The 27,960-nt window shown below is 37.4% G+C and overlaps 1 protein-coding gene and 1 pseudogene across 3 annotated transcripts in view; one reads left to right on the forward strand and one right to left on the reverse strand.

Moving 5' to 3' along the window:
* The window catches only part of PTPRR (protein tyrosine phosphatase receptor type R), a 282,427-nt gene that overhangs the window by 17,708 nt on the left and 236,759 nt on the right, over positions 1-27,960 (reverse strand). For all 3 annotated transcript variants that reach the window (XM_003808741.5, XM_034936226.3, XM_057299490.1), the window contains 3 exons: positions 6,737-6,847; positions 5,181-5,338; positions 981-1,094 (listed from right to left, as the gene is read on the reverse strand). In XM_003808741.5, the coding sequence (XP_003808789.1) occupies positions 981-1,094; positions 5,181-5,338; positions 6,737-6,847 (383 nt within the window). The remainder of the gene's footprint in view (positions 1-980; positions 1,095-5,180; positions 5,339-6,736; positions 6,848-27,960) is intronic.
* On the forward strand, positions 8,569-27,960 carry LOC129393522 (fumarylacetoacetate hydrolase domain-containing protein 2B-like; annotated as a pseudogene).

The following is a 27,960-nucleotide window of genomic DNA, read 5'->3' on the forward strand; positions in this document are numbered from 1 at the left end:
GTTACCAGTTGGGCTGAGGGAGGAATGGGGAGTTTTTTAATGGATACTGAGTTTTTCAACATGAACAGAATTCCAGAGATTGGTTGTATAACAATGTGAATGTACTTAACCCTAATAAATTGTCCACTTACAAATGGTTAGGATGATAAATTTTGTCATGTGCATTTTGTCACAATTTAATAAAAAGATTAAAAAATAACTTTGGGAGCCAGATGCAGTGCCTTTCACCTGTAATCCCAGCACTTTGGGAGGCCAAGAAAGGAGGATCCCTCGAGCCCAGGCATTCTAGACCAACCTGGGCAACATAGTAAGACCCTGTCTCTACAAAAAAAAAAATTACAAAAATTAGCCATGTGTAGTGGTGCTCGCCTATAGTCCCAGCTACTTGGGGGGATGAGGTAGGAGGACCACATGAGCCCAGGAAGTCTAGGCTGTAGTGAGCCATAATCACACCACTGCACTCCAGCTTGGGTGACAAAGTGAGACCCTGTCTCAAAAAAATAATAAATAAATAAATAACTTCAGGCCAGGCATGGTGGCTCATGCCTGTAATCTCAGCGCTTTGGGAAGCCCAAGTGGGAGATTCACTTGTGGTCAGGAGTTGAAGAACAACCTGAGTAATGTAACAAGACCCCATCTCTACAAAAAACTAAAAAAATTAGCCAGGCATGGCGCACACCTGTAGTCCTAGCTACGTGCGGGGGCTGAGGTGCGAGGATTGCTTGAGCCCAGGAGTTTGAGGCTGCTGGGAGCTGAGATTGCACCACTGCACTCCAGCCTGGGTGACAGAGCAAGACCTTGTCTCAAAAAAGAGAGAAAAAAAGGCTTTTTAATATAATGCATATACTTAAGCATTTTACAAGCATCTCTACAGAGATTTAGGACCTTGGAGCCTGAGATGTTTATGCATGAAGTCAGGCTGATGAGATCAGGCTGTGAATGAAAACAGTACTCTGAAGGCAAGCCTCTGTGACACTCACCTATCCATACGAAGCTGGCAGACAATGCTTAGTGCATCCACAACTCCTTCTTCTTTCAGCTGTCGACAGCCAATGGATGTAGCAATAAAACACCCTGTTCTACCTATTCCTGCACTGAAAAGAAAAGAAAAGAAATTTAAAAAGTGGGGGAAAATGACAAAGATAAGAAACATTCTTTTACAAGGGTACTTTTAAATCTGAAACCACAGTTAAAAGTAGTATTCACATATTGAGTATTATAAACCTGGCCCTGTGCTAAGTGCTTAAAATATATTTTTACATTTAATTATAAGCAGTAGGATGAGAGGGGTGGGGGGAAGTGATGAGTTGGGGGAGCAGTAAAAAGGCATTATAATTGTTCTAGAAAAAATAAAAAATAATTAAGGTCTGCACTTAGGCAAGATACAGGCAGTAGAAAGGAGGGGGAAGATTTAGGCACATTCCCAGTGTGAATCTGAAGGACTGGAGCAAAAAGTCAAAGATGACTAGGCCTGGAGAGAAAGAAGAATGGTGATGCCCTGAGGCCAAGTGCATCCTGGAATAGGGTGAATTTGAAGGAGGCAGGGAAGGGGAGTTTGGCCTTGGACATACTGATGTTCAGAAGTCTAGTGAATAATTGAGCAATTGAAGATTGGATTCATTTTAGGAGAGGGTGCAGCTAGAGGCACATATTTCCAAGAGATTTGTATAGACATGATAATTGAACAGAAATGCTGTCTGTCCTGGTGGGTTTATACATTCAATTGCCTTAGACGATACGTCCATAAAATCAACCTCACAAGCACACGTGCTCTCTCTGTCTCTGTCTCTGCAGTTTTAACCACTAACAGTCTCTATGTAAAAGATTCTTTCAAATCTACATCTAGACTCCCTAAATTTCCTAAACTCTAGATTGTCATTCCATCTCCTCCTTACTATTTTGGACTTGCTTCAGTTCAGTGTATCTAAATTCAATGTATCTAAAACAGAATTAATTATCTTTTCCCTCAATGGCATTACCAGTCCGCCACAAGTTGTCCAGCCTGGAAGTCTTGGAACTATCTTTTACATCTCTCCCTTTCTCACCTCCCACATCCAATCTGTTACCACTTCTTCTATTTTCCATCTCTGCTGAGCCTGTGGGATTCATGCTTTCCTTTCTATAGACTGTACTCACGTTTTCAACATCTCCTTTTTTCATGATTAGCAGTGATCTCATTATAGTTTCCAAGTCTCAAGTCTTTTCCTTGACAAATTCGCACAGCTGCTAGGTTCATCTTTCTGAAATAGGGACTTAATTATATCATTCCCTACTCAAAACCTGTAGATGGCTCCATTAACTATAGCATAATGTCTAACCTCCCTACCATGGTATTCATGACCTTGCAAAATCTGAATGTGACTAACTTTCAAGCCTTATGTATTTTGCTGTCTTCCCTCCCATGTGCCACGATTTTCACTTACGTCAATTGTTTGGGCTTTCGGTTTTCCAATTTTTCTGTGTTAACAATGTTTTCTTGGTCAGAAATGCCCTCCCTCCTTTTAAAACCCAACATTGATTATTTCAAAAGGCTCAGTTCAGCATTATTCCAATTTTTAGAGGTTTTCTTCAGCTCCCATGGTTGGAAATAATTGCTCCCCTCTTGGCACTCAAATAGCACCTATTTCTCACATTTGGCACTTGTTTTCTGTTGAATGTGAGTGCAGAGGAATTCAGAGGAGTGGCTCTCTTTTAGCTGAAGTGTCCACAGAAAGTTCATTTCATTGAAGAAATAGGATTGGAACTGTGCCCCATGAATGGCAGGTATTTTGGCTGTTATAATTGAGAGAGAATATTCTAGGTACGACAATGATATACAACGAAAGAAGAAAAGAATTAATGAGAAACAGCAAATATGATTTGCAACAATAAGTAGAACAGCTTGTCTTGAAGAGAAAGTTATTTTAGTGGAACTATGGGAGATAAAGATAGAGAGGTACCCTGGGATCTTATATGGAAGGCTAAGTGGTTTGAAATACATCCTTTTTTTTTTTTAAGTAAGAATTTGATGAAGACTATAAGCTTCCACTCTTCAGAAAAATTCACATAAGTTTACATACTCAAATGTGTCCAGATAATTTCAAGGAGTTCACTGACCTCTGCGGTTTATGGATAGGTTCAAGGTTAGGGACTTTTGCTCTAGTTTTTTTTTTTTTTTTTTTTTTTTTAATAAGACAGAGTCTTTCTCTGTCACACAGGCTGCTGAAATACAGTGGCGGGATCTTGACTCACTGCAACCTCTGCCTCCTCGGTTCAAGCGATTCTCCTGCCTCCGCCTCCCAAGTAGCTAGGAGTACAGGCACATTCCACCACGCCTGGCTAATTTTTGTATTTTTAGTAGAGAGGGCGTTTCATCATATTGGCCAGGCTGGTCTTGAACTCCTGACCTCAAGTGATCTGCCTGCCTCGGCCTCCCAAAGTGCTAGGATTGCAGGTGTGAGCTACCGCACCTGGCCCATTGACAAGCTTTGAGCAGAGACTCCATGTAAGGTAAGACGGAGAAAGGGCACAGGTAGGCCATGGTGGCGGTGAGAGCATGGGGGAATGCGGTATGTGTGTGCGTTTTACCAGCTACTTCTAAAATACATGGATGAGGTCAGAAGGGCCTGAACTATGGTGGCTGGACAGGAAATGGTGATTATGGGAGAAGCTTTGAAGGGAAAGCCAATCTAGTGACTGATTAGATACTGATGTTGGAGTTAAAAGGAGGACTAGAGATAACTGTCAACATGGGATCCTGAGTGACTGGAAAAAAGATAGTCTCATTCTCAGAAATAGTAATCAGAAGGGGAGCTGGTTTTATAGGGGAAGTGACTAGTTCATTTTAGATATCCTGAGTGTTTAATGACTTTGGGTGGGGGACAGTTCCAGCCCTAACGCATAGTCAGTTAGGCTGTTTTTTTGTTTTTGTTTTTTTGGCTCCAAGTTAAGTTTAGGATAAAGCCAGTATTATCTACCTTTGGATAAATAGACACATAGTAAACTTTACTCTTAATTAAACCACACAATCTCAAAAAAGGAGGCTAAAATTATACTCTAAAATAATATATTTATTAAATATATCATCAAAAGCTGACTTAAGAGACCTATGCGGTTAAACAAAGCAACCCAAATTATTTTGAGAAAGCATGAGGAATAAATGGCTGGCTGGGCATGTTAGCTCACACTTGTAATCCCAGCACTTTGGGAGGCCAAGACAGGTGGATCACGTTTGAAGTCAGGAGTTTGAGACCAGCCTGGCCAACATGGTGAAACCCCCGCCTCTACTAAAAATATAAAAATTAGCCAGGCGTGGTGGTGCATGCCTGTAATTCCAGCTACTTTGGAGGCTGAGGCAGGGGAATCACTTGAGCCAAGGAGGCGGAGGTTGCAGTGAGCCGAGATAGCGCCACTGCACTCCAGCCTGGGCGATAGAGTGAGACTCTGTCTCATAATAAATAAATAAATAAATAAATAGTTGTTCATATAAATTACTTTAAAAATGCTGCCTTCAGTTTGGTTACATTAAAAGGAAAATTAGGGGAAGGAGGTATCAGTTTTAGGAAGAGAGCTTTGAACTAGAAATTAGGGACAGGAACCAGCACAGACCCTGCTGCTGTTGTTGGCTTGGCCTCTAGTGCTCCATGTTCTGGTAACAGCACTTTGTTTTCCTTTGGTGACTTGCTCACTTCTCATTTCATAAATTTGTTTCAACCTGTTTTTCCGGAGATAACTCTTAAAATAATTGACTGGTTTTCACCAAACTTGAAATAGTAATGTTACCAAGATACAAGCCAAGCAGAGTTCACATGTCATGTTGAAACAACAAAAAAGCCACTGATAATTTCAAAAAGTGCATCTTTATTCCTGGTGTGTACAAGACTGATGAGACTAAATTAATCAATATAAGTTTCAAAGCAGATAACTGCTGAATAGGTCTCCTGTTCACTGAGCCATTTATTACGAACTTGTATTTCGCCCACTGTGTAATTGTTGTTTGTGAAAAATGACCTAAAAGCATGACTTCACTTCTGTCAGCATAATCTTGATTCAGACTCAAATATTACAGACTTAACCAATTTCAATAAATATTTAATTTGCCAACAAAGTCACATCCAGGAAGCAAAACCCACTTGCACCTGCTCTGTGACTTTACAAAGAATGGGCCATTGCTTACACAGAAAGGACCATACACGTCTTACCTGCAGTGGACAACCACAGGCCCTCGGCCCTGGGAAGCAAGTCTGTCTTCTTCTACATCCAGCATGAGCTGTAGGAGGGGCTGGGCACTGTCTGGAGTCTTGTGATCAGGCCATGAGGTGTACCAGTAATGCTTCACATGTTGGGTGTGGCTTCCTTGCTGAAAATAGCAACAGCCACCAAATGCCTCATTCACTTGTAGAACTAAAAGTCATCCAAACCACAATACTGAATGCCTTTTATCACCCCCATCTTGCTGGCAATTTATTTCTAGGTGGGAAAAAAATTTAGAAGATTTTTGAAGAGTGCCCTTTTACTTTGAGAAGACTTTACTGTCAGTAACCTGTTTGCAAAGTGAGAAAGTCATACCTTTGTTGAGATTTACATCTCTACCTATAGTTATAATATAGATCATATAAGTAACATATGCTAAATATATATTTATAATTTATTATAATAAACAAGATGGTAGGTGAAAATGTAGCCAAGAAAGAATGAGATATATTTTGTTTCCTGCTCTATGAGCATTCCTGACAAGTTATTATAAACATATTAATCAATAGAACACTTAATTTCATATCAGTCATGCTAATACTTCTACACTCATCCAAAACTCCAGTATTTAATAGGAGTGAGGAATCACAGCAATAAAGAAGCTACATGAGATCCCTCTATTGGAAACACTTTGGGTGAGGGCCCACACACCTCATCTCCAAACCCAGCACGGGTGAGGGTGTGGCATGAACCTCGCACTCCAGAACATGTGTTGAAAAATAAGTTTTGGTAAATGCCTTCCTATTCCAAACTTCCCCGGCACTCCAGAACATGTGTTGAAAAACAGGTTTTGGTAAACGCCTTCCTATTCCAAACTTGCCAACAAAAGCCATCACTGTAGCTCTGCCCCTGTTTTCTTCCTCTTTGTGATGATTCTATCCCAGCAGTGAGGCTGCAGATAAGATCGAACTTTTTGGGTGATTATTCTCCAGAAGCAAAAATAATACCATGGTAACATTTCTCAGCATCTGCTGCCCATGAGTTAAATAAGATAGTTTTCCTATGACATAATCTCGTCTGGGGAAAGTCCCTATAAATTACTGTAACTCCACGCTTCTGAAGATCTCATCAACACTTCAGGCTTGTCTTGCTTCCCACTGCCACCCACAAATGCAGATTTTCTCTTTCACAGCTTCCAGGCCTTACTTAAAGCTGCTTAGATCAAAATGACATTAAAAAAAATCATGGTAAAGTCTCCAGCACAGCCTTTAGTTAAAAGCTTTCAAAAGGTTAAATCAGAGATATTTTATTAACGCAAATTAGAGGATCACAACATCCTACATAATGAATTTTCTTAATGTCTACTTACATTCATTTAATTATACTGCATATTAATAGTAGTTGACAACAAAAAATATATGAGGGAATGATTATAGTTTCTCTTTGATCTTAACATTATTTAATTTGCTTAAATTGCATTTGTAGTACTTAAATAATTTCAAAGTTGAAATGTAATCCTCTACCATCATCTACTTTGTAGATGGCTATAGCTACATAATCTTACCTTTAAGACAAGGTTTCGAATGGTGTAGTTATCACATTCATTTACACTGATAACCAGAACCTCAACTTTTCCATATATCCCTCTCTTTTCCGGCCAGTATAGCACACATTTCTGGAGGAAGGGAAAGAGAATACAGCAAATATTAATGGCTTTTATTAGCCTTGGAGTACTTTTCATTCAAGCATCTCAAGAGTTTTATATCATTAGTTTTAAAATATCAAATATCAATTTTTATAGTTTTGTAAATATACTAAAACCATTGAATTGTAAATCTTAAGCAGCTAGATTTTATGGTATATAAATTATATCTCAACAGTTTTATTTAAAGTATCAGTTTCATATGTGCCTATTAAACACTGTCACTGCTGGCTCTATACAAAAAAAAAGGCAGAATTACCCAAAACTCCTCAGAGAAATTAAGAACTGATTAAGAAGTTAAGAAATTTAAGAATTAAGAAATTGAGATCCAAATATTAGAATTTATCATGTGCTGACTAGAAATAAAAAGAATGTTTTCCCACAATAATTGAGGAAAGTTACGTTTTCCTGCTTCAACAAACTTATGTCTAATGAGAATATCTAATATGTTAGGTGGCATACAACCAAGTTTCCTTTATATGTAAGGCAGATAAATGATCATTAATACAACTATGGTATTATATTTTCCCGGACCAACAGTTTTTTTCACTTATGGAACTAATTTACAAAAATTATGTTAAAAATATTTTTATAATGGATCCTTAAAAGAGTGATAATAATTATACTGCAAGCAAGGCAACATAGCATGGTGGTTAAGGCGCAGGCTTTGAACTCAGAGCCTGAGTCCAAATTTTGGTTCTACCATTCATTACCTGTGAATCCACGAACAAGATACTTAACGCCTTTGGTTATAGTTTCTTTATTATTGGCTATCTGGAAAGTACTTAGGATAAAGCCAGGCATAGAGTAAGCACTTACAACATGTTATTATTGCTGTTGTTATTTTAAAACTACTGGGTGATAGATTTTTGGCCCAAAGTGATTAGATCTTCATGCATTAAATATTATTTTGGTATTATTATAGCCAGTTATCATTATTAAATAAAAATTGCAAAATGAGATTCAAGCATACATATAATCTCATTTTGCTTTTTAAACTACTGTAAAATAACTATTTTTTACCACAAATTTTGATGATAAAGAATGTAAAATGACAAATGTTTATGTTTTATTTTGAGTGCTCTTGGAAGCAATGTTAATTTTAGAAATGTTTAAATAGCACTTATTTTCTCCCAACCATACACACATTTACATAGAAATTCTTTCATTTGTTGCCTTCAATTAGAACCTTTTAATACCCAGGACACTTGTTTCTTCACATCTTTGTCAAAGGCATGTGAATACACTTGATAAAAATTTAAATACTTATAGATTTAAAAGAGCAGCAAAAGACTCACAAAATTATAGAACTGAAGGAAAAGTGACACAAAGTATCAGAAACACACCTCCAGGGCTCTATTATGCTAAGTACCACTACTCTACAAGCTAGCACAGCGAAGGAAGTCACTTCACCTAGCAGAATCAGTTTCTTTCATCCATTACAATAAAAACACATTTACATCCTCTACATTTTGACCCTTTTTCTAAATGAAGTAAATTGTTTCAGCTTTATTTACATGCCACCGGAGACTCTCAGGCTATCAGACCAAAAGACTTAACTCTGGCTGACTTAATGTTAACATTAAGAGAAGAAACCTTTTTAAAGTAGAGCAACTCATTTCTCTCGAAATCTATGAGTTGCCAAATGTCTAAAATTTTCCCACTTTGTTAAAGGTAATCATACAAACCAATTTGCCTGGTTTCTTTCAATGAAGCATCAATTATTTCGCTGTAAGACCCGAGCTACTGTGTATCTTAAAACCCATGCCTCCCGATGAGTCCAAGAAGAATGACAAAGAATCTTGAAAAAGGTATTGAACAAAGAAAGAGGCATTCATTCAGTAGTCCAGCAGTCTGGCGTACGTGCCCCATTGTCCACGATCAGACCTGAGCAGCAGGCCCCTCTTTAGGAAGGTGGCTCTCAAAACCAGTAAGAAAAGCTGCAAAGCAGGAGCTTGCCGCCTGCACCCTGACTCTTAATACTTGAACAGGCTTCTGCACCTACTTGATAAATGGAAATGCTGCTCGCTTCTCTCCCAAGCTTGCCGGGGGCCCTCTTGAATGTTTTTTTTGACTCGTTACCAAAAAAGCAATTGGCAGTCAGCTCCCAGTAGACAATGCAATGTGACTTGTTCATTCAAACAACCCTTAATTAGCATCCCATCTCCTTTCTGAGATACAATAGCTTATTTTTACACACTGAATACATTTTTCCCTCATTTAGATGACAGAAAAAGAGACCAGATAAGTGTGGGTACTTTTGAATATGAGGTGGGGGAGAGCTGCAAATGCAGTTGTTTCTAAGAGTACAAGTTCATGTTCAAATTATTTTCCTGTACAGCTTTTTAGGGTTTCTTTATTGTGGTGCTAACAATGAGATAAAAGAGGCAGAAAAGGCAAGGAAGAAAAATGCTGCCTTACAGATAATACTGTGAAACCACACTAATTGTAGGTAATTCAAAATAGCATGCTATTTAGCAGAATATAACCCCAAATCATCACTATTCTTTTGCTAGCTAGGCTTATCCTTTCAGTAAAATTATCTATGAATTCTAAGAATCCATAATTTGGAAGAAAAAAATAGGTTTCCAGAGGACAGTGTCTCTTGTGCAAACAAGTTATTATCAAACTCTGACTGAAAAGATTCTGGACATTAACCAGTGCTTTGTAATTGGTGGTTTACAGCAAAAGTAGGATGTAACACAAAGCAATGCAAATTCTTTTTTTTTTTTTTTTTGTGATGGAGTCTCATTCTATCACTCAGGTTGGAGTGCAGTGGCACAATGTCAGCTTACTACAACCTCCACCTCCCGGGTTCAAGCGATTCTCCTGACTCAGCCTCCCAAGTAGCTGAGATTACAGGTGTGCACCATCACGCCCAGCTAATTTTTGTATTTTTAGTAGAGACGGGGTTTCACCATGTTGGCCAGGCTGGTCTTGAACTCCTGACCTCAGGTGATCTGCCCACCTCGGCCTCCCAAAGTCCTGGGATTACAGGCGTGAGCCACTGCGCCCAGCCGCAAGCTCATATTTTTGTGATCTTTTTTCTTCCCTTGATTCTCCTTCTGGCCCCCACCAAGTTAGGGCTATGTGAGGAGGCGGTCTAGCTAGTTGTTTAGTTGCCTGAAAAAAAAAAACCTATTTTTAAGTTATTTTCTTTTTAGTTTCTATATATTTAAATATCAGAGATATTGCTCTATAAGCTAAAGATCTGTATCATCACATAGAATGTGGCTCTAAGTAAATAGAATCTTCATACTTAGCTTCATTTGGGTTATATTAATACATGAGAGGGATAGAATGGGTCAGGTTGTCTAAAATTATTATTACTATAGCTACTTTTATTCTTGGTGCTCCGATGGAATATTACTGACATAGGCTCAGAGATTTAAGTACCTTCACCAACATCATATCATTTAGCCCCTTCCACAATCCTTTGAAGTAGGTAGGGTGGGTAGCAGGTATTATTATTATTTAAATTATTTTTCAGATGAGGACATGAAGGCTCAGGTGTTTTGGTAGGGGAAAATTGCCTTGGGGGGCTAGAATTTTCCAAGAAAATATCACTTTATGAATGAAACTTTCCATCTTTGATTTCCACACTGACTCTTAACCAATGCTACTTAACCACAGCATTGACCAATGACCTGTTCCCTCTGTCAAATATGTTGAGGCACATGCAACCTTGCATAGTCTTGGTTCACTCTCCTACTGAGCTCAGTACTTCTGTTACCATCTTTTGATCTCTGTGTTCCTCAAGTTGTTTTTATACCAAAACACCTTTATGGCAGGTGTACTCATTATTGAAGTCCAGTAATTTAATTACATATTACAGAAATCAATAAAATATGAGGTTTAAAAGAGAAAAAAGCTTTATGAGATAATTGAATAAGTTGCGTAAGTTTTTCACTGGTGAAAAAAGTAAACCAGTAAAGAAAACTACAGTCAAATCAGGGACAGGTGAGACAATGACAGAAATTTGTCTCTAAGTTAAAAAATCTAAATAGAAAACTGCATTTATATTGTTTCATAGGCTTTTCTATTTTCTCTTTCATTTTAAATAAACTAAAATGGAAAATTTTGATAATATATAAACAATGTGATTGACATAAACTATATGATCTAGAACTCCATCTTCAGACCAACACTCATAAGACTGAACCCCATAATAAACAAACACATTTGAATATGAACAAATGTACATGTTTTAAAATAAAATACTTTTTTTATGATTCTCACATTGACGATTTTTGATTAACTGTGTGTTTTTCTGTTTTTTTTTTGTTTTGTTTTGCTTTTTTGAGACGGAGTCTCGCTCTGTCACTCAGGCTGGAGTGCAGTGGCACGATCTCGGCTCACTGCAAGCTCCGCCTCCCAGGTTCACCCCATTCTCCTGCCTCAGCCTCCCGAGTAGCTGGGACTACAGGCGCCCGCCACCATGCCTGGCTAATTTTTTGTATTTTTTAGTAGAGACGGAGTTTCACCGTGTTAGCCAGGATAGTCTCGATCTCCTGACGTCGTGATCCTCCTGCCTTGGCCTCCCAAAGTGCTGGGATTGCAGGCATGAGCCACCGTGCCTGGCTGATTAACTGTGTTAAACAAGAGGGCTTCTAACTATAGTTGGAAGTAAAGCAGGCTAATGCAGTTTGAACATAACACTGTGGATTAAACATTAAGGTGCAAAGTTAGATTTGGAATATATGCATGCCTGGAAGGACAGGAGAGTAATTTTGTTTGGGCGCAATCAGCATCTGAATTTCTAGCCACCCTTAATTGCTTGGTCAGCATACCCATCAACCCTCTGGTTACCCATGAAATGAAATTAGGGTGCCTGTCACTGCTGGACAGTGGTGGCCAGGTTGCCTCTCCACCAACATGATGGCCCTAAGTCAGAGGCTAGGTGGCCTTGGTCATGCTTGTGGTGGCTTTGGTCTCTTTGCTTCCTGTTGAATCCATCTTGAATGGATTCGTGTTTCATAAGCAAAGTCCTGCATGAGATCCTAATTTATCTTGTGACTCCAATTTATGCTCATGAATCCAGTTGACCAGTGACAGCATTCATAATATCTAATTCTGATCCTCCAAAGGAAAGCTGAATACCAGAAAGGGACTCTCTTCTGCTTGCTTGCTAGGTTGGACTCCCACAATAATACCTTCTCTGACCTTGTTTGGATAGACCCTCTGGTTATGGGACTTGGTTTGCTCGTTTCTTTTCATTCATTTTCAAAGCATGAATCCTTTAGTCTACTCCACAGTGATCTGCAAATTGAGGATGACTTCCCCCTCATAATCCTAGTCCACACTTTCAAAATTGTCCACTAGTTTGAATAAACAGATTCAACATTTTTTTTAAAACCTGATCAAAATGTCTTGTCTATCTCCTCTTCCAAAAGAGAATGGTTAAAGATTTCTAACCTTGAATGTAAGCAATCATACATACCACTTTCTGGATGCAATCACTTCTTGCACTGTAGACTATCCTTTCCCACCATAAGTGGATTCCAGGCAGCAGCATAGTGTAATGGTGAGGAGGAGGAAGAGAAGGAAGAGGAGGAGAGGAGGATAAGGAAGAGGAGGAGGAGGATAAGGATGAAGAGGAGGAGGAAGAGGAGGAGGAGGAGGAGCAGCAGCAGCTTGGGAGTCAGCTGTTTGGCTTTGGGCAAGTTGCCTTCCTGTGCCTCGGTGTTCTCATTTGTAATGGGGTTTACAAATATGTTTACTATAAAGATTAATTTTCAAGCACACTGTTAGTGCTCCATAAACAGTTGTTCTTCAGAAGATCCAACAGTCCAGTTTCTGAGCTTTCCATGTATATTTGTTGAACCTTCTAGATTACCTTTTACTCTACTTTTTTAGCTAATTATAAATGATAGAGAAGATATATTTTCATTTTATGCATTTAGAATTTAACATGGCATACTTAAAATTTTCTTATTAGTATCTTACCAGAATAATTTATTTTCTCCTCAAACATATAGTTTAATAAAGTCCACTTTATTTTAAAGTAAAATTTACATATCTATTGAATAGCCAATCTTTCTATCTGAATGAATGCACATCTGATTTTATAATGAAATTTAAGGCAATGTACTCCATTAATATATACTTACTACATACCCACAAAATTAAAAATAAAAATTTAAATAAAGAAACTCTTTTGTAAAGGCAAACATGGGCTGTGCTTAGTTGCTTAGTCAATATTTATATTTCCAAAAAAACTTTCTTGGAATGTATTTAATTAATCAAAGACATATATGGTAGCTGCAATTTGACTTAATGAGGTTTTAAGGTTTTTGTGGACAATAAATTGGAAACAATTTAAGTACCTATCAATAAGGAAATGATTACATTTTAGCACATCCACACAATGAAATTCTAGTAATTTAACATTTTGATGAATTATTAATGACATGGAGAATACTCATAATGTTAAAAGCAGAATATACATCATAATACAATACCCTCTTTTATTGTCTTTACACCAATGCTGTACCTTCTCATGACATCTGATCTCTCTCACCTGTGCATTTCTCCAGAGTACCCTTATTTCTAACTGCTTAATAGACTTAAAAGACTTTACCAGCCAGAAGTCTCCAACATTTATCAAACTTAACAGGTTAAAGATGAAATTGATATCACATCCACTCAACCTCCCAAACCAGAAGTCCTGAAGTCAAGCTCTCACTTACTCCCATTCGATGAGAAACTAAGCACTGTGGTTTCTACTGCTGGAACACTTAAATATATCTTCCAAAGCTATTTTATATATATATGCTATTTATATATATATATATATACACAAGCTATGTGTGTGTGTGTATATATATACGAGCTATATATATATAAGCTATATATATATACACAAGCCATATTATATGCTATACACACACACACACACACACACACAAGCTTGCACACTGTCAGCCAGGCTGGAGTGCAGTGGCACGATCATAGCTTACTGCATCCTCAAACTCCTGGGCTCAAGCGATCCTCTGGTCTCTGCCTTTCAAGTAGCTGGGGCTACATTTGTACACCACCATGCCTGGCTTGTTTATTTATTCCTATCATGGCAATGGCTAATTAAAAAAAATTTTCATTTGTAGAGACAAGGTATCCTTATGTTGCCCAGGCTGGTCTCGAATTCCTGGCCTCAAGTGATCCTTTCACCTTGGTTTTCTGAAGTGCTGGGATTACAATGGAACATCTTTTAAATGTCTCCCCCTTGGGCACCTACTCACTTTTCAGACCCATAGGTATCATATGAGCTTTCTGGCCAAACATGTGTAATTAAAATGAATATTTTCTATAATTTTAGCAGATAGAAAAGGGAAGAGAATGAAAGAAGGAAAAAGTTAATATATGGCTCCTTATGTGGCTTTTTGAGATTGAACCGTTTGCAAAGTACTGAATAAGTCAATGGGCAAAATGGGGCTTAGAGTACTTAAGTCAAGTAGTTTAACTCAGATGAAAGATGCATGTAAATGTAGAGAAAGAGTACAGCTGTGTTAAACTGAGAGCAGTGTGTTAGGCCAAATTACCCAGTAATTCCTTCACTTCATGAAAGATAGGTTCAGGGTCTTATTGCTCTTTGGGACCAAAAGTGGGTTGCTTGCCTTCTAATGTCTTAATTCTTTATTTGGCTCCTTATAATGTTGGGGCAATGATTAAGTGCCTGGGCTTTGGAATTAAACAAGCCTGGATTGAAATTTGGACTCCATCACTCACTAACTTTGAGGCTCTCATTCTCTCTGAGCTTTGGTTTTCTCATTTATAATATAGGAATAGTAAAACCTACTTTGTAGAGTTAGAGGAAAATAAACTGAATTTATGTGTGTTCAAATTGTGCTTAGCACATATGATCAATAAATGGTAGTGGCTAGAAAACATCTTCCACTGTGTATGTAATATGGCCAACATGTATACCTACTTCCCTTCTTTTCTGAAAGGGGAGAGAAATGCAGTAAGTAACTTCCAGAAGTAGTATGGGGGCTTTGTTTCGCTGGAAGTGTGCAAAAACTACTTGCCATTTTGGATTGCTCTTGCAGTTCCAGCTTTATAGGTTTAAGCCACTATGTCTTCTCTAGCAGTGGAATTTGAACACTGTCATTTCAGTGTTTCCTTCTCTGAAGAGGAATTCCCTTTCTCTTGAGATTTATCTAAATGAAGGAACTCAAACTTACGAGCAATAAAATCTCTTTAATTGCAACTTAACTGTTTTTTCAACTATGTATATTTTCATTTTTAATTTATTTTCATTTTATAAACATTGAGGTCATAAGAATATTGGAGTTATTAAATAAGAGATGGCAATTATTCATTTATTTATTTGCTAGAAAGTAGAAAGTTTCATGAAGCTATAAAGCCTGGGAATTTCTAAAGATAACTCCATCTCCATATGTTTTTTGGAGGAAATGATTTTTGTCTTTTCCAAACAATGACGCTTAACACAATTGAAAGTTGGCACATTTTTGGTAAACAGAATTTTCCTGGTAGTGTGAAGTCTACTGTGTATTTCTTTTGTGCCAGGCTTCTCAGTATCATTTTGATCTGTGAAACATCAGCGTTTCCTGTATTGTATTATATTTATGTCTTTGGAGAGTCTAGACAGAAATTTTTATTTTAAAGAGTAATGAATAATAAAAAATAACAAAATTTTTATTGTAATATTTGGGATTATGACTGGCTGTAGGGAAAAAAAGCACAAAGCAGATTACACATAGAAGACATATAACATAAATGTTTGACTTTGATATCCCCAGAAGGTATATCTCAGACATTAAAAAAGACAGGAGGCTAAAAATTGTAACACACAAACAAAAATCATTTCTCCAATTTCTGAATTATGTGGTCAAAGAAAAAAATTAAAACTTCAACCACCCATTGGTGTAGGAATTGTTAAAAAAAATTCTAGCTTTCCACAGATCCATTTGGCTCTCCTGTAAAGACTGAAATCTGAGAATGGTAACAACAGGTTATCTCTGAGGACAATTACTACACTTGAGAAAGAAAGAACAAGATATGCTTTATTCCCTTGCAGATACTGAATGGAGAGCTCTGAGCATCATAGGTAAACCAACTCTGTATCACTCTGAAATACATATTTGAGGCTGCTGCATGCAGTTCCCCGGCTAGCTGCGGTCATTGGTGCCAGTGCTCAGGCACCTGCTGTCCTTGACCTCCGGCCCCACAAGCACTAACCCAGCGCAGGAAGACCAGCCACCGCTGCCAGGCTCTGATGCTGGTCTCTGGTAGAAGAAGGTTGCTCACAGCTCTGCTGCAGGCTCAGAAGTGGCCCTTTCAACCCTCCAGAGACATGAGACTAGTCCAGTTCCAGGCACCCCACCTGGTGGGGCCTCACTTGGGCCCAGAGACGGGGAATGGTGGAAGGGTTATCAACCTCAGTGCCTTTGACTCTATGCTCCCCAAAATGATGACACAGTTCCTAGAGCAGGGAGAGGCCATCCTCTCAGTGGCAAGAAGAGCCTTGGGTGCCCAGTTGCCAGTCCTACCATGGTTGGAAGTAACCTCCCTGGCTCCAGCCACGTGGCCAGATAAGGTGGTGTGTGTGGGCATGAATTATGTGGACCACTGCAAAGAACAGAATGTGCCCATGCCCATGGAACACATCAACTTCAGCAAGTTTGCCAACTCCATTATGGAGCCCTATGATGAGATGGTTCTCCCATCAGAGAGCCAGGAGGTAGACTGGGAAGTGGAGCAGCTGTGGTCATTGGAAAGAAAGGCAAGCACATCAAGGCCACAGATGCCATGGCCCATATGGCTGGCTTCACTGCGGCTCATAACGTGAGTGCTCGTGACTGGCAAATGAGACATGATGGGAAACAGTGGCTGCTGGGAAAAACCTTCGACACCTTCTGCCCTCTGGGCCTTGCCTTGGTGACCAAGGACAGTGTAGCAGATGCACACATCTTAAACATCTGCTGCCAAGTGAATGAGGAAGTGGTCCAGAGCAACAACACCAACCAGATGGTGGTCAAGACAGAGGAGCGGATAGCCTGGGTCTCCCAGTTTGTCACCTTTTACCCAGGGGATGTCATCCTGACTGGGACCTCCCCAGGTGTTGGTGTATTCAGGAAACCTCCTGTCTTTCTCAAGAAGGGAGATGAAGTCCAGTGTGAAATTGAAGAACTAGGTGTCATCATCAGCAAGGTGGTGTGATGGCTCCTGCACAGGCCCTGGTCATAGGATGGGGGCATCTGCTCCCACTCAGCTTAGCCCAGGGAAAGGTCGAATGCCAGGTGTGGGCAGGTGCCAGCCCTGTAAGCCTCCTCTTCTAGGTAGAAGGGAGAAGGATAGAGCTCTCTTCAATAAATACGTTGGGCCAAAGCAAAAAAAAAAAAAAAAAAAAAAAAAAAAGAAAGAAAGAAAGAAAGAAAGAAATATATATTTGATTTATACAGCAGTTCTGGTACAATGACATCCTTGGTCTTGGAGAAGGAGGATGAGAGCAACCGTCTGCTGGGGCTTTGGCATATTAATAATTGCTCACATCATCCCTATTGGATTACTTTAAAATATGTCACATATTACACACCCTCTAGGAAATGTCTTCTGCCTAACCAGCAATCTTAGTTTCTGTCCTGCTAAAACCCTGATTCAAGAATGAGGTAAAGCACTAAAGGCACATTCCTGACTTTTTCTATAAGAGTGAACACAGATAAACATACATTACAAGATTCAAAGATTGAAATGCTCAAAAGAACAAACACCATAATGTATCTTACACAGTTATTACAATCTATTCTGTAATCCTTGTGAGATATTGTTTCACATATCATTTGCCAAGTGTTAATCCTTAGTACATATGCAACACTAAATTGCATGTAATAAGTAAGTAATTTTTCTGGGGAAAATATTATTTGTTTTAAAACATTTACATACTTATATTTACAAATAGTTTCATAAATTATGGTGCTATGTTGATTTTATAAGATTTTATTTGTAATAGAAGAAGAAATAGAAATAATAAGAAATATTTAAGGGCATGAATGCACTTTGAAATAATATTTATTTTATGACAATTTACTCAGAAAATTCAAACCAAAGTGGTCAGGGGTAAGGCATTTTGCTCAGATCTACGAAATGGTGCTAAATATTGCTTGAAGTTGTTCATAGTGTCCTCTTTTATTTAAACCTCTGCTTTAATTATAGTCATTTTTAATGTTTTTTTTTTTGCATTTCCTTTAATTCTGCTAGTTTTGCCTATTTTATTAGACTTCAAAAAATTGACTTTTGTTTACATCAATCCTTTTTAAAATTTTTTTTAAAGGCAGGGTCTCATTTTGTTGGCCAGGCTGAAGTGCAGAGTAGCCCAATCATAACTCACCGCAACCTTAATCTTCTGGGCTCCAGGGATCCTTTTGCCTCAGCCTTCTGAGTAGCTAAGACAACAGGTGCGCACCACCACCCCTGGCTAATTTTTAAATTTTTTATTGAGATATAAGTTGTCTAGACAACTTTTATTAAGATATAAGTTGAGATAGACATTGTCTAGGCTGGTCTCAAACTCCTGGCTTCAAGCAATCTTCCTGCCTCAGCCTCCCAAAGTGCTGGGATTACAGAAAAGAGCCACCATGCCTGGCCTCATCAATCCTTTTATCTTTGTTTTATGTTTAACATTTATTCTTCATTATTCCTTCCTTTTTTCTCTCCTGTTCATTTTATAGTTCTTTTACTAACTTAAGTCTGTTGCTTAGATCACAAATTCTTTTATAATATCATATTCATGCCTATAAACTTCCTTCTATGAGCATTTTTAGCAGCATCTCACAAGATTTGATGTGTAGTATTTTCATCATCCCTGAATTGCAGGTAATTTACAGTTTTATTATAAATTCATTTTCATCCATGAATTGTGTGTGTGTTAAAACTTTTTTTAAGCATCAAAGTGTATTTTTAATCTTATCTTTCTGCTTTTTATTTCTAACTTAATGCACTGTAATCGAAGCATATATGTACAGTTATTCCTGGAAATTTGCCAAGACTTGCTATATTGTCATAGTTGGTCACTTTTCACAAAATCTCATGCTTTGAAAATTTATATTATGAGATTATTGATTGGAAGGTTCTATATATCTTTCTTAAACTAAGCTTGTTAATTTGAATAAAGGTTATATATAAACTTTTTCTATATTTTTATTTTTTGTCTGCTTAATAAATACTAATATCTGATTTTTATTGGGTTTTCTCCCAGTGTGATGGTGATTTATCAATTCCTTCTTTAATTCTGCCCATTAATGCTTCAGATATTTGGGGGGAGGTTATGTATATTATGCATTTATATATTTAGAATCTTACTTGTGAATTTCACATTTTAGTGTTATAGGTTGACATTCCTTATCTCTAGTAAGCTCTCTGATAATGATTGTTTTGATTTGAAATTCATTTTCATCTGACATTCTTTATCTCTGGTAACCTCTCTAGTAATTATTCTTTTGAGAATATTCTTTTGAGAATTATTCTTTTGAGAGTCAGTTTTATCTGACTTGACTTTTGATTAGTATTAGTTTGGTGTATTTTTTTCCATCCTTTCGATTTTAACATTTCTGTGTCCTCTTGTAGGCAGCATTTAACTGAATTTATTTATTTTATCAGTTTGGTAATCTCTGATATTTAATTTGCAAGTTATTTGTTTATATTTAGTATGATTTGGATTTTTTTCTATCTCCCAATTAGGTAAAAGTTTATCCTGATTTTTCTATATTACCTTTTGTTTTCTCTTTTATTTTGGTTTATTTTCAAAATTCTGTCTTTTCTCTCTTCTACCAGATTGGAAATTATACATTCTAATTCCATCCTTTTAGTGGCTAATCTTAAAATTTGAACATGCATATTTACCTAAAAGTCTAACCTTGGCTTATATTTCTGTTTTCGTGAATAACACAGAAATATTTTAACTTTCCTCATCTTCTCAAATTTTAAATACTATCATTATCCAGTATTTTAGTTTCACCTTCATATTTTACTTTCTTTGCTCACTATTATTTCTTGTATTTGAGTACTTTTTTTCTGGATTGAATTCTTCTTCATTCTGTTTTATCCTCCCTTGTAGTTGTTTTGGTAAGATTTTTTTTGGTGGTAAATTCTTACCATTTTTGTTAGTTTGAAAATGTCTTTCACACCTGGCCCTGTAGGATAGATTTGTTGGGTATAAAGTTCTGGTTAGTCAAGTATTTTCTTTCAGTTCTTTGTAGGTAATATTCTACTGATTTTTGGCTTCTAGTTTTGCTATAGAAAAGCCTTTTTTTTTTTTTTTTGGTTAGTTACTCTGGTGGGAGTAATTACTTTCTTTGGTGCTTTTTCAGTTCCAGAGATGTGTCTAGCTGTGATTTACATTTACCTATTCAGCCTAGGATTTATTGTGCTTTTTAGATTTTTGAACTCAAGTCTTCCATCAGTTTTGGAAAATCCCTATCTATTATTTCTTCAAATATTCCTTCTTTTCTCATATCCTCTTCTTTCTCCTTCTAAAACACCTGTTACAGTATATTGGATATCAAATACTATCCTCTATGTCTCTTAGACACTCTTTTTTATTTTTTGTCATTTTGATCTTCTAGGTATTTTCCTTAGCTTTATATTTGAATCCATTAGTTATTCATTTAGCTGTGTCTTATTTGATGCTAAACCTATCTAATAAGATTTTTTTAAACTTTAATGTCTTTATAATGTTTATTTCTAGTATTTGTTGGTTTGTTTTAAATCTTCATAGCCTTTTTGGATAGTAACTTGTTCCTGTGTCAAATTTTTTATGCTTTTTGTGCTTAATTATTTAAAAGAGTAGCCTACATTTATTATTTCAGTTATTTTAATTTATGTGAATCTATTTAATTGTTGCTGCTTCTGATTTTTTCTCATGGTTTTTATTGTTTGCTTGTATGCCTCATAATTTTGATTGTAGGCTTATGTTTGCTGAGAGTTTTTTTTATTTTATTTTATTTTAATTGACACAGAATTGTACATATTCATATTAATGTGATACTTCAATGCATGTATATATGGGTTAATGATCAAATAAAGGCAATCAGTATATACATCACTGCAAACATTTATTATTTGTTGTTTGTAGTGAGAATATTCAAAATCCTTTCTTATTTCTGGGCTGTATGTTCCATATTCCATTCCATTGGTCTATGTGTTTGTTTTTTTGCCAATATCATGTTGTTTTCGATACTGTAACTTTGTAGTATATTTTGAAGTCAGGTAGTATGATGCCTCCAGCTTTTTTTTTTTTTTTTTGTCTCAAGAATGATTTGGCTAGTCAAGATCTTTTGTCGCTTCATACAAATTTTAGGATTAAAATTTTTTTTTCCATGAAGAATGTTATTGGTATTTTGATAGGGAATGCATTGAATCTATTGATTGTTTAGCATAGTATGGACATTTTAACAATATGAATTATTCCACTCCATGAACACAGGATATATTTCTGTTTATTTGTGTTCTCTACAATTTCCTTCATCAATGATTTATAGTTTTCAGTATAAAAGATATTTCACCTCTTTGGTTAGATTTATTTTTAGGTATCTCTATTTTTTGGTAGCAATTGTAAATGGAATTGTTTTCTTGATTTCGTTTTTAGCTAGCTCACCATTAGCATATACAAATGCTACTGATTTTTGAATGTTAAATCTGTATCCTTGAACTTTACTAAATTTGTCTATTAGTTCTAACAAGTTTTGGTGCAGTCTTTAGGGTTTTCCATATATATGATCACATGATCTGCAAGCAGGGATAGTTTGACGCCTTCCTTTCCGATTTTGCCTTTTATTTCTTTCTCTTGCCTGATTACTCTGGCTAGGACCCGCAGTACTATGTTGAATAGAAGTGGTGAAAGTGGATATCCTTATCCCAGATCTTAGGAGAAAAGCTTTCAACTTTTCCACATTCAATATGATGTTTGTTGTGGGCTTGTCCTATATGGACTTTTTAGTGTTGAGGTACATACTTTCTATATCTAATTTGTTGACAGTTCTTATCATGAAGGGATGAATTTTGTCAAATTATTTTTCTTCATCTATTGAAATGATGATATGGATTTTATCCTTCATTCTGTTAACGTGATATATCATATTTATTAGTTTGTGTAAATTGAACCATTCTTGCATCCCTGGGATGAATTCCCTTGATCATAGTGGATGATGTTTTTAATGTGCTATTGATTTTTACTAATGGTTTACTAATATTTTATGAGCATTTTTGCATGTATATCAGAGTGACCTATAGTTTCTTTTTTGGTTGAGTCCTTGTCTGGTTTGGGTGCTAGGGTAATGCTGGCCTTGTAGAATGAGTTTGGATATGTTCTCTCCTCTTTAATTTTCTTGAGTAGTTTGAGGAGAATTGGTATTCTTTAAATGTTTGGTAGAATTCACTGGTGAAGCCATCAGGTCCTGGGTTTTGTCTTCAATGGGGTACTTTTTTTTTTTGAGATGGAGTTGCACTCTGTCACCCAGGCTGGAGTACAGTGGCATGATCTTGGCTCACTGCAACCTCCCAGTCCCGGGTTCAAGTGATTCTCCTGCCTCAGCTTCCCAGGTAGCTGGGATTATAGGCACGCACCACCAAGCCCAGCTAATTTTTGTATTTTTAGTAGAGACAGGGTTTCACCATGTTGACTGGGCTGGTGTGGAACTCCCAACCTCAGGTGATCTGGCTGCCTCGGCCTGCCAAAGTGCTGGGGTTACAGGCGTGAGCCACAGCACCCGGCCAGGATAGGTTCTGTTACTGATTTAATTTCCTCACTCATTAGCGTTTTCAGATTTTCTATTTCTTCATTGTTCAATCTTGGAAGGTTGCATGTGTCCAGGAATTTATTCATTTTTTTTTAGATTATCCAATTTGTTCATGTAGTATTGTTCACCATAGTCTTTTATAATTCTTTGCATTTCTGTGGCATCTAAAGTTTTGTCAGTTTTATGTTTTCAAACATGATCTTTTCTTTTTATTGATGTTTTGTATTTTTCTGTCTGTATTTCATTTATTTCTGCTTTGATCTTTCTTATTTACTTCCTTCTACTAATTTTGGGTTTAATTTGTTCTTGTCTTTTTTTTTTTTGAGATGGAGTCTCTCTCTGTCTCCCAATTGCCCAAGGTGGAGTGCAGTGGCATGATCTCGGCTCACTGCAACCTCTGTCTCCTTAGTTCAATTGATTCTTTTGCCTCAGCCTCCCGAGTACCTGAGATTACAGGTGTGTACCACCAGGCCCAGTTAATTTTTGTATTTTTAGTAGAGACAGGGTTTCACCATGTTGGCCAGGCTGGTATCGAACTCCTGACCTCAAGTGATCTGCCTGCCTCGGCCTCCCAAAGTGCTGGGATTACAAGCGTAAGCCACGTTGCCCAGCTTGTTGTTGTTTTTCTAGTTCTTGAGGTGCGTCATTAGGTTATCATCTTTCACTTACATTTCAACAAATGTAAGCAGTTATTGATATAAACTTCCCTTTTAGAGCAGCTTTTTCTGTATTCCAAAGACTTTGATATGCTGTCTTTCTATTTGTCTCAAGGAATTTTTAAATTTCCCTTTTAATGTCTTCATTGATCCATTGGTTGTTTAGGAGCATATTGTTTAACTTTCATGTATTTGTAAAGTTTCTGAATTTCTTCCTGTTGTTGATTTCTAGTTTTATAACGTTGTGGTCAGAAAACATATTTAAAAGGATTTTGATCTTTTAAAATTTGTTAAGGCTTGTCTTGTGCTGTTAAGGAAAATGTGTATTCTGCAGTTGTTGGGTGAAATGTTCTGTAAATATCTGTTAGGTCCAATTGGTCTATTGTGTGGTTTAAATCCAATGTTTGTTTATTTTCTGTCTGGATGATCTGTCCATTGCTGAGAGTGGGGTGTTGAAGTTCATGATTATTACTATACAGCAGTCTATCTCTTTCTTTAATCTAATAAATAATTACTCATTATATTTGGGTACTCTAGTGTTAGGTGCATACATATTTACAATTTTTTTTTTGTTGAATTAATCCACGTATCATTATATAATGATCTTCTTTGTGCTTTTGTGTGATTTTTGATTTGAAGTCTATTTTATCTGGTATAAGTGAAGCTACTCCTGGTCTCTTTTAGTTTCCATTTGCATGTGATATCAATTTTTCATCCCTTCACTTTCAGTCTATATGTCTTTACATGTGAATTGAGTTTCTTATAGACATCATATAGGTGAGTCTTGCATTTTTTTGTTTCCCCCATTTGGCCACTCTATAACTTTTAATTGGAAAATTTAATCTATTTCCATTCAAGATTATTACTGACAGGTAAGAACTTACTCCTGCCATTTTGTTAACTGTTTTCTAGATACTTTGTTTCTTTCTTCCACTCTTATTGTTTCCCTTTGTGACTTGGTGGTTTTCCATAGTGATAAGCTTTGATTCATTTCTCTTTTTGATTTGTGTATCTGCTGTAATTTTTTTCTTTGTGGTTATTCTGGGGCTTATGTAAAAAGAACTTAGAATATTTTAAGCTGATAACAACTTAACTTTGGTCACATACAAATATTCTAGACTTTCCCTTCCCCCATCCACAATTCATAATTTCCTTCAGGTCATTATTTTAAATTCCTTTTCAGGCAATTTATAAATTTCCATTTCTTTAGGGGTCAGTTACTGGAGGATTCTTCTGCTTCTTTGATGGTGTCATGTTTCTTTGCTTTTTCATGTATCTTGTATCCCTGTATTGATATTTGTGCATCTGATGGAATGGTCAACTCTTTTAATTTTATGGAGTGACTTTTGAAGGGAATGACTTTCACCAGCAGATGTGTCTGAGGGTATTGGTTGGGTAGGGTACATTGGCTTTTGCTCTATGTGTGTGCAGTAGTGTAGTCTCTGCAGGTTTTTAAGCTGTAGTCAACTTTATTGATAACCTCTGAAGGCCTTGGTGTGGCTAGTTTGCTGGCTCAGGACAGGTCACCCCTGGAAACAGCACACTTGGCTGGTGAGCACAAGAACAAGTCCACTGGTTAAGGTGGGGACCCACTGTGAGATGCATACATGGCTGGTGAGCATGCAGCAGCCAGTCTGCCAGCTTGGGTTAGGGATTCTCTGGGGGCAGTGTACTTGGCTGGCAAGTATGGGGCTTGGCTTGCCAACTCAGAGCGGAAGTCCCCTGAAAATGACATGCCCAGCTGGTGAGCTTACTGGTGGTATATGCGGACAGGTCTTCCAGCTCAGGTTGGGGCATCCTTAGAAGTAGTGCACCCAACTGTTGAGTGCACCAGGGACATGCAGGGGCTGGTCCACTGGTTTGGGTGGGTCTCGCTTTGGAATGGTGCGTTCGCTGGTGAGCATGCTGACTGTGCATGAGGCCAGTTTGGACTTGGTTTCTCTGCTGATCAAGATTGTCTGTTCCTTTGAGGGCAAGGTGCTATATGGGCTTCATGGATGGGGCACTGGATCTAGGCTCTGAGAGACAGGGTTCAGGGTGCTGCAGTCACTAGGATGTGAAAGGTGGAACACCTCCTAGGAGCTTGTTCCCAGGGGGTAGGGAGCTGTAGCAACTCAGCAAGGGAATGGTGTACTACTGTGTGTGAAGGTAGTGTAATGGCAGTGTAGCCTTAGGAATGAAAAGAGATGGTGGCTACTGGCCCCTGGAACAGGATGTACTCTAGTTGTGGCTCTGGTTTCAAAATGGCATCATATAGCTGCAGCTCGAATCACAGGGATGAGGGGATACAATGTGGGCTCCTTCTCTGGGGCATTGCAGCCATGTGGCTGTCAGGCAGCTCCCTAAACTGGACTCAGGGTCTGTAGAAACTGCAGGATTCTCAGCAACAAAGAGTGCAGATGTCTGTGACATTACTGGGGGCTGCTGGGGCCTCTTGCTTGCCTAGTCCCCACTGGGGATGCCTCTCCTTGTTCTGAGCTAATCCTGGCTGGGGAGATGGCGGTGTGGCAGAGGCAGAGTGCTTCATTCTCTTCTCTATGTGACCCTCACTAAAGGTCTCCTTGTCTCACAGGATTTCTGTCTCTCTCCTACTGTATTCCAGTGCGCTCCCTCAAACACTCCAGTTCAAACATACGTTCTTATTTGTTGTTTTGGCTCTTTTTTTTGGTGGGAAGTATGAGCATTTGGCTTCTCTAGTCGGCTCTCTTGCTTTGCCCTGGCTGGGCTTTCCTATGGAAATCTGTGAGGTATATGCTGAGAGTATGTGCATCAGAAAGTTTTTGCCTTCGTTTCTGTAAAGTATCATAGGGCGTTACCAACCTAGTATTACTTTTTATGTTAATGACTTCACTTGGTGTTTCTTGATTTTTGAATTCTGTGATTTCTCAGCTTTAAATACTCAAGAGAGCCTTTTCGTTTATACCATAAGAAGGCCAGACTTAGGCGAATTTCTTAGCATCATCCTATGTTAGTAGGCAGATTTATTTTTGTGGTTCACTTTTTTACTGGAGGTGTTACCTTTGAAGGTGCTCACTTTATGTAAGGTCTCAGTTCCAACACGTGGCTCCCGCAAGATCAGGCTTTGTCTCCAGTTCTTGTATTACCATTATAATATGTTTAATTTTCTGGTTTTATGCCTTTTAGTCTCTTTTTATTAAGCACTGGGATTTCCTTTACTTTTTTTCAAAGCTCTTCTTTGCATGCTGTTTCATATTCTGCACAGCATAACTGGTTTTGTAGTGAGAGGTTTTTCAGGTTATCTAGTCTGCTGTATTACATAAGTTCTATGTAGGAATGCACAAATGTACACATACAGAGAATACACCTCTTAAACTTGAAAAATCTTTTGTATCATAAAAATGTCATGCATATTAAACAACTGTGAAGGAATTGTCAGTGGCTTAATATGTTGATAGATTGACACTGTGTGGGAAACAGCTGAGAATATTAGGGGTTATTTTTATAATGCCACCTCAGGCTTTAATATCAGATTCATAGAAGTGTGTCTAGTTAGTAAGCCATGTAGTGAATTGAGTATATAACTTTATCTACTGGCCAAAAATATGCTATTTTTCCAGAATACAGTTCAGGAAAAAAAGTTTTATCTATTGTAGCAAAAATACAAGAAAATAACAAACTTTAAAACACATATAAATTGCTGTTTTGTGAGCCTAGATGATGTCCATTAGCAGCAGGATTATGCTGTACTCAAGGATTATAATCACCAAAGGCTTATAAAGGAATGCTTAGTTTTCTTAAATTCTTACTGTCATGGTGAAGCCCTGGTACAATATTTTTGACAAGAAAACAAACACTGAAATGCTGATTAAAATTAGACTGTAAATAATCCCAGTAAGTTGTCCTAAAAGGTAAGCGGTACCTCGGATATCAGCCCTCAGGAATATTACAATTGTATTTTTATAATGCAAAATACAGAATAAGTATTCTGCAAGCTAAATCCTTAGAAAAGACTACTAGTATGGAAACAAAATCAAATTCTGTCTTTCTTGGATTTCTTATTATGAAGATATTGAGAAAGTTGATTGGTTTCTGTAACTGCCCTCAAATCTTGTATTCTTAATGAGGCTCACCTTGCCCACCCTCTTTGCATTATTAAATGTAATCTGCAATTCCCCATCACCCCCTCCTTACTGCCTGGTATACCCATTCCACTTAGCCTGCTCTACTTTCTTTCCTATAGCATTTAATCTCTTCTCATATATTACACTATTTATAAGTTTATTATGTGTAGTGTTGTTTGTCTGTCTTCTCCCACTAGAAAGTTAAAATCTACCAAAGGCAGGGATCTTGGTGTGTTTTGTTTACTATTGTATCCCCAATGACTACAGTAGTACCTGTCACATAGTAGGTGTTCAAAAATGACTTGGGTGTGAACGAATAAGGTTTTATTTACCTGCTTATAAATTAGGGTGATAATTCATGGCCCCTTATTTCTTTTGTGGGTACAAATTAGATATGTATATGCCAAGTATATTGACTTGTCTGAAAGAAAGTTGACATTCATAGGATAATAGCACTTATTATATTTGGGATGTATTAAGTGACTTAGCCTTTAAATGTCTCAAAGTTTCCATCTTAAATCTAAGTCCATGGCAATTTTACTTACACAATATCTCTTCTATAGCAACAGAACATGTATAACATTCAGAACTTGATT

Source organism: Pan paniscus, chromosome 10 (genome assembly GCF_029289425.2).
Source record: "Pan paniscus chromosome 10, NHGRI_mPanPan1-v2.0_pri, whole genome shotgun sequence".
NCBI lineage: Eukaryota > Metazoa > Chordata > Mammalia > Primates > Hominidae > Pan > Pan paniscus.